Source organism: Henckelia pumila, chromosome 4 (assembly GCF_033568475.1).
Source record: "Henckelia pumila isolate YLH828 chromosome 4, ASM3356847v2, whole genome shotgun sequence".
Lineage (NCBI taxonomy): Eukaryota > Viridiplantae > Streptophyta > Magnoliopsida > Lamiales > Gesneriaceae > Henckelia > Henckelia pumila.
The window spans coordinates 162,879,515-162,888,382 of record NC_133123.1 but is presented as its reverse complement, the minus strand read 5'-3'; the positions used below and the strand labels follow the sequence as shown (position 1 = coordinate 162,888,382).

At 35.3% G+C, this 8,868-nt stretch overlaps 1 protein-coding gene and 1 non-coding gene across 6 annotated transcripts; one reads left to right on the top strand and one right to left on the bottom strand.

Annotated features, from left to right (window-relative positions):
- Positions 1–4,048: 4,048 nt before the first annotated feature.
- LOC140864485 (uncharacterized) lies at positions 4,049–7,257 on the top strand. Of its 5 annotated transcripts, none has more exons than XM_073268701.1 (3): positions 4,049–4,273; positions 5,318–6,948; positions 7,050–7,257. In XM_073268701.1, the coding sequence occupies exon 2, from the start codon at positions 5,455–5,457 to the stop codon at positions 6,439–6,441; it is 987 nt and encodes a 328-aa protein (XP_073124802.1). In that variant the 5' UTR covers positions 4,049–4,273; positions 5,318–5,454; the 3' UTR covers positions 6,442–6,948; positions 7,050–7,257. The 5 variants fall into 5 exon arrangements, with proteins under 5 accessions (XP_073124802.1, XP_073124805.1, XP_073124804.1 ...); XM_073268704.1 differs by having other exon boundaries at positions 4,049–5,916; positions 5,993–6,948; XM_073268703.1 differs by having other exon boundaries at positions 4,049–6,718; positions 6,841–6,948.
- On the bottom strand, positions 5,815–5,921 carry LOC140869863 (small nucleolar RNA R71). Its single transcript, XR_012146854.1, has one exon. It is a non-coding gene; the product is annotated as a small nucleolar RNA R71 (small nucleolar RNA).
- Positions 7,258–8,868: the final 1,611 nt, after the last annotated feature.

The following is an 8,868-nucleotide window of genomic DNA, read 5'->3' as shown; positions in this document are numbered from 1 at the left end:
TTCTATCAAAACATTACATATGCATTTGTCAAATAAGAAAAATAAATGCTTCTTAACATAAAAATTAGAGTAACTATGCGGAAAACGAGCATAGGTTGAAGGGATGTGTCATGCCCGCATCGCAGTCCACTTGATAGTCTTGCCCCTCGATCTCAATGAAATACATGTCACCTGAAAATAATAAGTGTAGTGATTCTAAAAAACTCAGCATGAATATGGGGGGATAACGAGTACTAAATATACATGCACATGCAAGATTAAAAATAGTTTGTAGTAAAAATACTATTGTGCCCTTAATTTAAACAAGCGATTCCTAAAAGAGAGAGTGAACATGAATTAAACATATGCATGGCTAAGTCAAAAATAAATAACTGAATAAACTGAACTGAACATAGTCATAAATAAACTGTGAACTGTGAACTTAGATCCTTGCGTTGTGACTCTGTGGTTTTGATCATGATCATGGCTGCAGTGCACTATGCTGCAAGGAAGTCAGGATGTCTCCAAACTCGTCTTGCCCTGTGGGTGGTAAGGGAAGCCAAGATTTCTCTTGACTCGTCCAAACCCATGAATTTGGTAAGGGAAGCTAAGACGTCTCCTAACTTGTCCATAAACATGAATATTTTGGTAAGGGAAGTCAAGACGTCTCTTAACTCGTCCAAACATGTGATAAATGTAGTCACAACAATCTCACTTCGTTCAAAATATTTTCTTCTTTCATTTCTGATTTTGGGACTTAGCATGCATATGTAAATATAACTTACTTGTAAACATTTTCTCAATGATCATGCAAATGACTCACATATGGATGACTGAGATGGTGATTTAGGGAACAAACCATGAATGAGAATCTAAACCATAATATAGCACTTAAGACAAATTCGAGCGGTTCGCCCGTAAAATTTGTAACTTGCTCGAATCTTATCCAAAAGGGATTTCGCTTGAAATCACGACTCCATGACACTTAGAACTAAGTAGGTAAATTATCCTCTTAATTTTATTCCTAAGCAATCATTTTGTAAGAATCAAAATTCCAGGCAGCAGCCCTTTTTGGCTTCCAAAAATTCTGCACCTAATAAATCAAAAATCTAGAACTCGACCAAAACTTATCCGAATTGATTCCCGCTTTCGCCAACATATTCCCAACATCTAATACATGTTCCAGACCGGAGCCCTTATCAAAATTTTGAATTTAACCCCGCCTTAGGTATACATTTCCGGGCAGCCTCCTCCTAAGACTCAAAATTCTGCACACCATGATTAATATTCCTAGAACTCAACCAAATCCTAGTCGAATAAGTCTCCGCTTGAACCGACATAACCCCGGCATCTAAGACAATTTCCAGCCCTGCTCCCATAACGAAATTTCACTTCTAACCTTGCCTTAATCACATACTCCCGGACAGCCCTGACACACATAAAATTCTGCACAGGATAAAATTTCAAACTCTCAACCAAAACTTTGCTATAAATCCTCCAATCTTCCAAGCCTCTAATCCTATGACCAAGACCAATATTCAACCTCATTTCCAGCCCTTACAACTCACCTTGATTCACCTTAAGCTAGCTCTAAGGTAGCCCACAGCCACTATCCAAAACCGAGCCCCTACACGTCAAGTTTCGAATACACCTCCAAACAAACTTACAAGTCAACTTCAAACCATCCTAGGAGCGACCATGTGAACTACATATCACTCATGGTAGCTCCTAAATCACCATCCAAATCAACACAATTGAAATAACACATTTTCGAACCAAGAAACCCAAATAAATTTCTGGAAAAATTCGAAATCCTCAAGGCATCAAAAATCTGGAAATTTCGAGGATTCATAGCATAAATACCATCACATTCCAAGTTCATAATTATTTCCACAACTCATCAAACATGGTGATTTTCGAGCATGAATGTGGACATAAAGAAAAAAAATACATCACGGCTAGCTTCAAAGAGAACGAGCAGGGCAGATATATATATGCATATACATTCTGAAAATCTTAAAAATGTAAACCACATAATGCCTAATCCACAATGCGCAAGAAAGGGACCATATTCTTGCCTAGTTGAGTAAGAAAACCGATCGAAAGGGACGAGAGCTGCTGAGGCCGATGAGAGGGCTGGAGCTAGAGCTGAAATGGAGCTCAAAGGGGAAAGAAGGAGCTCGCACAGCTGGCTAAGAGGCTGTCTCTCCGGAGAAGGAAGAAGAATCGGAGCTGCAGCGGCGAGTGCTTGAGGAATGGAGAAGATGAAAGACAATCCTTGGTGGAGAAGAAATGGAAAATGGGGATCGTGTATGTGTGTGTGCGTGAGAGGCATGAGAATGAGAGTTTAATTTGGGGTAGGGTTTAATTTAAGTTTAAGAATAAGATTGAGCGTGTAAGTATAGGTGTATGTATATAATTGTGAGTGTGTGAGTGATTGGAGAAAAAGTGCTACACCAATAGGCAAATAGGATTATAAATTAAATTGCACTAAATAAAACATAAGCTTGAAAATCCAAGAATTAAACATTTTACATATTTCGATGTCACGGCAACGAGTAAAATATTTAAATATCAAGCAGAGCGATTTAAAATAATTTAAACAAACTAGACTAACGTTTAAAAGCAATTTAATAAATACACAAGCGAAAATAAAAAAATCTTTAAAATTGATTTTGACCATTAAAAAGATTATAAACAAATAAACTAGACATTTAAAATAATTTAAAATAACTAACCGCTAAACTTAGGCTATTTAAAATAAATAGGTTGGACACTCAAAAATATTTAAACAAGTAAGCTAAACAGTTAAAATCATTTAAATGAATAAACTAAATAATTAAAATTATTTAAATAAGAGAGCTTCAACCTCTAAAATATTAAAACAATTAAATTGCACAATAAAAATCATTTTAAAAAATAACTTAAACAATTAAAAACATTAATTAAATATTTAGTACAATAAAAATCATTTGAACAAATAATAAAATATTTTGTTAACACATAATTCACATAAAGAATTTAGATCAATTAAACCTAAAATAATAATCCTAATATTTATTAATTAAATTTAATGCATGTGATTTAGTAAATTGATTTTAAGCGCCACAGAATGATTATGTGAATTATATGTTCAAGATGTTTTACAATATTGTATGATTTAATGCATCAAGATTATGTTGCATTCGTCTTGAACCCTACCTTGAAAAGCATAAAGTGTTGATTGGCCTAGATTGCGAAATGACGTTTGGAAAACTATAGTTGAGTGGAAAAGATTGTAGATTCACTTTCAGAGCTAGATGACCCACTATAGTTGCACCAAAATCAGGGAAATTGAGATATTTAACGCCACCTCGATTGGGAGAGTCGGTGGTCTGTTAAAGATTATATTTCTCCGGGATTCCAAGAACGAAGATTTATTGTTATCAGATTTAATAGCCTATTCCTTGAAATATGCATTAGCCTAGAGATTTGTATGATTTAGAATATGCGTTTATAAATGCTATCATGTGATTGTATTTCATTCAAGATGTGAATGTGTTTATATGATTAATATGTGAGATTGCTGCAGATGAGCAGTTATACTTTAAGGATTAAGAATCGAATATGCTTTGATGATTTATATGTTCTTACATGTTTGTGAAATAAGATCATTATGGCATATAGAATAATTATGCTTAAATGATGTATATGCATGTCGTTCATACTGAAATTTTGATAAGTTAATATTTTAATACATTTATTTAATTTATTTGTTCTTGAGTAAATGAAATTTTAATTGTTAAATTGTTGTTTGTGGCTCGTAATAATTTTTTTTCAGGCCGTATAGGTCCGATCGAGCGAAATGACTTGAAACGATGAAAAAATAGAGGTTTTCGAATAGTTTCGGTACCTCGGCATCACTCACCGATGTCACGACACAAGAAAAGAAAAAGGCCTAGCCCGTGTCTCGTATATTTTTATTATTATGGGCTGCGACTTTGTATTTAAGAAGTGGGCTGGGCTTTTGAAAATAAATAAAAGGGAATCGAGAAGAAACAGAGCGGCATCCGTGAGATTTCTGGGGAGAGAGCAGAGTAGCGTGTGATATTTTGAGAATTGGAGGAGATTGGGAGGAATGAAAGTCTACAATCCTTGTCCAATTGCAAAACCTCAACCCAATCAATATATCCTATATATATATTCACGTACAGATTTTGGGGAGGGGGAAATCAGATTTGAAAAAGGACAAGGCCGCCTCCTTTCGGCAGTCGCACACTTTCAGATTTCGGAGAAGGAATCATCGATCGGAATCGTTTACCCTTATCTCTAAACTTTGTTCTTGAATTTTAGTTTGGATTGAATATGCTTGAATTGTTGAGAAATATTTTTGAACATATTTTATTTAATATGATTATGAACTAAGTTTTGTTTATCAAGATTAGGGAATCCATTGCTTAAACCTTTTGTTTGATTATTGATTGCGTCCTAAAATTCTTGAGTGCATATTTTATTGTTTTAATGCTTTCAAAGGTTAGCTATCCTTGAATGATTTTGTGTACTATAATTGAGATCGAGAGATGAAATTGTGGTATGATATTATAATTTATGTCGTGGATTTAGATTTAGATTGAGATCGAGAGATAAAATCAAATACATGTGTGATAGCTATAGATTATTTTAATCAAAGGTTAGTGGTTTTCATGAATCTTGAATGCGGTATTGTTTGTTAAACAAGTGAACGAGAATTACTTGTTATAATTCAATATTAGGTTTGATATAGCTCGAGAGAGTATATTAAATAAATTAAGAGAACCCGTCACCTTAGGAATAGATGAAATTTCAATGATAAATAATATGAGAATTTTAGGGGATTGCAACGGTGAACCGAAATCTTGATAATTTTCTCCTATTGAATTTTTTCTTGCTAGCTTTAATTGTTTTTGGTTGGAATTTGAGTTTTTATATTGTTTTAATTTTATTTTAGTTTATTAAATTAAATTATTCAGCCATTCTTCGTAGGTTAAATATAGTTTAAATAATTTTATTTGGTATTTGTTAGTTAGTCCTGGTGGAACGATAACCCTTATTTTGCTATTTATACTAAAACTTGACAGCCGTACACTTGCGGATTAATTCGTGCTAATATATTAAATTGGTGCATTGATATTTATACTATTTTTTAGTTTAAAGAAAAGCACGGTCAAGTTTTTGGCGCCGTTGCCGGGGACTAATTCTTAGCAATATCATAAGAGATTGTTTTACTATAGTTTAGCCATTATTTTTGTTTATTTCAGTTCTGAAATTTTTTAAAAAAATTCTTGCGCGAGCTTATATTTTTTCTTATTTATTCTTGCAGGAATTTGTTTTATAGTGGATGCGAAGGAGTGAGGTGCAAGAACTTGCGCCTTTTGATCCAGAAATTGAAAGAACTTTTCATAGGAGGCGAAGAAAATCTCGAGAATCAATGGCAGAAGATAGCCAGCTGCTAGACATATGATGGACTACGTACAGCCCATTGTTCTTGCCAATACGTCTAGAATCACAAAGCCAAGAGTTCAAGCTAATACTTTCGAGATCAAGCCAGCAATCATCCAGATGATTCAGACATCAGTGCAATTCGGAGGCTCTGCAACTGATGATCCTAATGCTTATATTGCGAATTTTATGGAGCTTTGTGACACTTTTAAGCAAAATGGCGTTACTGACGATGCTATCAAATTACGTTTATTCCCATTTTATTTACGTGATAAAGCTAAATCTTGGTTAAATTCTTTGCCTACAGGGTCAATAACTACTTGGGAGATGATGACAAAAGCTTTTCTATCCAAATATTTCCCACCCTCTAAGACTGCAAAAATGAGGAATTATATCACCAACTTTGTGCAGCATGATACTGAGACTTTATACGAGGCATGGGAGCGTTTCAAGGAGTTGTTGAGGAGATGCCCACACCATGTACTGTCTGTCTGGATTCAGGTACAAACATTTTATAATGGTTTATTTTCTGCTAATCGTTCCACAATCGATGCAGCTTCAAGAGGTACTATCATGAGAAAAACACCGGAAGAGGCATATGAACTACTGGAAGATATAGCATCACACACCTACCAGTTGCAGTCAGATAGGAATATTCCAAAGAGACCAGCTGGAGTTCATCAAATTGATGAGTTCACGGCTATTTCTGGACAGTTGGAAGCTCTGAACAAGAAAATAAATAGAATGAGTGTGATAGCAATGCAGGTTCAGACGATCACATGCTATCTATGTGGGGGGAATCATCATAGCACTGAGTGTCAAGTTGGGAATCCATTTCAGCCAGCTGAGAATGCAAATTATGTTGGAAACAGGCCACCGAACAACCCTTACTCGAATACCTACAATCCAGGATGGAAGAATCACCCAAACTTCTCATGGTCTAACCAAAATCAGAATCTGAATCAGCAGAATGTCGTGAGACCGCCACCTGGATTTGCGCAGTAAGACAAGAAGCCGAGTTTGGAGGATTTGATGACCAATTTCATATCATCTACTGACACTAGACTTCAAAATCAAGATGCTTCTATTAAGAATTTGGAGACTCAGTTGGGACAGTTGGCTAACATCATTGCTGGGAGAACTCAAGGAACTTTGCCAAGTGATACTGAAAAGAATCCTAAAGAGCAAGTGAAGGCTCTAACACTCAGGAGTGGAAAAGAGATTGGATTAGAGACTGGCAAGGAGGACAAGAATGAACACGAGAATGAGGAGAGCGAAAAAGGTAAGTACTCTATCACTACACCTAGTTTTGCTAAGTTTCTCGAGGTTTTTAAGAAATTGCATATTAATATTCCATTTGCTGATGTTTTACTTCAAATGCCTAGTTATGCTAAATTTTTGAAGGATATTTTATCAAATAAGAGGAAATTGGAGGAATATGAAACTGTGAATTTGACTGAGGAGTGCTCTGCAATTGTTCAAAATAAATTACCTCCAAAGTTAAAAGACCCAGTGAGTTTTTCCATACCTTGCACCATTGGTTCTATTTCATTTACTAAAGTTTTATGTGATTTAGGTGCAAGCATTAATTTGATGCCTCTTTTTATTTTTAGGCGCTTGGGATTGGGTAAGCCAAAGCCTACTACAGTGTCTCTACAATTGGCGGATAGATCCATCACATATCCACGAGAATTATCGAGGATGTTCTAGTCAAAGTAGATAAATTCATTTTCCCAGTTGATTTTCTTGTGTTAGACATGGAGGAAGACTTGGACATGAAATGTCTAAACCTTCTTATAACTTAAATGCGATTTTTTTTTTAAAATATAACAATACATATAAGCCCATACATATATGTATCACATTTAAAACCAATTACTGCTACACGTAGTAATTAAAATAAAAATAAATAATTAAATAATTTAAAAGGGTTTCATGCATGAAACAAAATAATAAATATTCCATGTTTAAAACTCAACAAAATAAAATAAATGTATCTTAAAACATTTCATAAAAACTGCAACGGTCACGGGGCCACTGTTTCGTGAGCTCATACGTCCTCACCACCGGTAGGAGCTACATAAAATTCATCTGTCTCACCTGCACCATATAAGCGTAGTGAGCCTAGGGGCTCAACATGTCTAAACTTGGATAACAAGGTTTAAAATAATGCAACACATAATCATACTAATACATATACCTGATACATGAGCATGCATGGAAATATTTTTCATTATCATAAATGCTGAATCATAAATCTTAAACATAAACATCATCTTTCTTCATCATACATAACATAATTGAACATAGTATTTTATGAAATAGTCTATGGTCCTATCCGTAAGTGTGACGCTTATCTGTGCCGACTGATCAGTCTCATAAACTAACGTACGTGGCGGTGATAAATCACCTCCTATGGTAGTAAACTACCGCATAAATCATATATCATATGGTGGATAACCACCCTTATGTCACACTAGTTCAATTTTCATCAAGAAAATATTTTTTTTCTCAACTCATACATAATCATAATCATATCATATAAAATTTCATGAATGCATGCACTGAAAATTGTCCGTAATATATATTTAATTTATTTTTCATAATAAATATACTTATACTTAAAATATAAACTTCATGCATAAAAATAATTAAATATATATTCCAAACTTAGTTATTTTCCATGGGTTGGTCCAGACTGCTGGTCTCTCTACTAAACCTCTTAACTGACTTAAAGTCCATTAACTAACTTAAAGCCCATAATTAAATAAATAATTTTAAAAATTATAATTTTTACTAAAATAAAATACTTAAATATTTTTGGGCTTAAATAAAAATATTTTTGGCCCTTTAACTAATTAATTCATAAAACTCAAGAACTGGCCCAATAAAATCACTGACTGGCCCAAAAATTTCTATGGGCCCACGAGCCCATAAAAATCATTGGGTTAACTTAAAAATAATTTTGAAAGCCCAAATAAAATTCTACTTATTTGGCCCAAAAATACACTTAAACTAATAATTACTTAAAAATAAAAATACCCGAGCCCAACTACCGTAACATGGACCCGAACCCGACTAACTTGACCCGACATTCTTTTAACCCGACCCGATACCCGGAACCCATCCCGGCCCATTGAAAACTCAATGGGCCGAATGGCACGAACATGACCTGCACCATTGTGCAGGTCACGGCCGTGAGCAGCAGGCCTTTATGGCCTGCTGCCGGCCAGCTCCGGCCACCCCCTGGCCAAAGCTCTACCGCCCAGACGTAGCCCACGTCTGGGCGGTTCCAACGGGACCAACCACGGTCCCAACCGATCCCTACAAAGCCTTGGCGATCCATGCTTCCGGGAAACCCGAAACCGCCGACTCCCATGACCCATCTCGATCCCAGCCTTGAACCAGGCCAACTCCAGCCCTTAGCCCGAC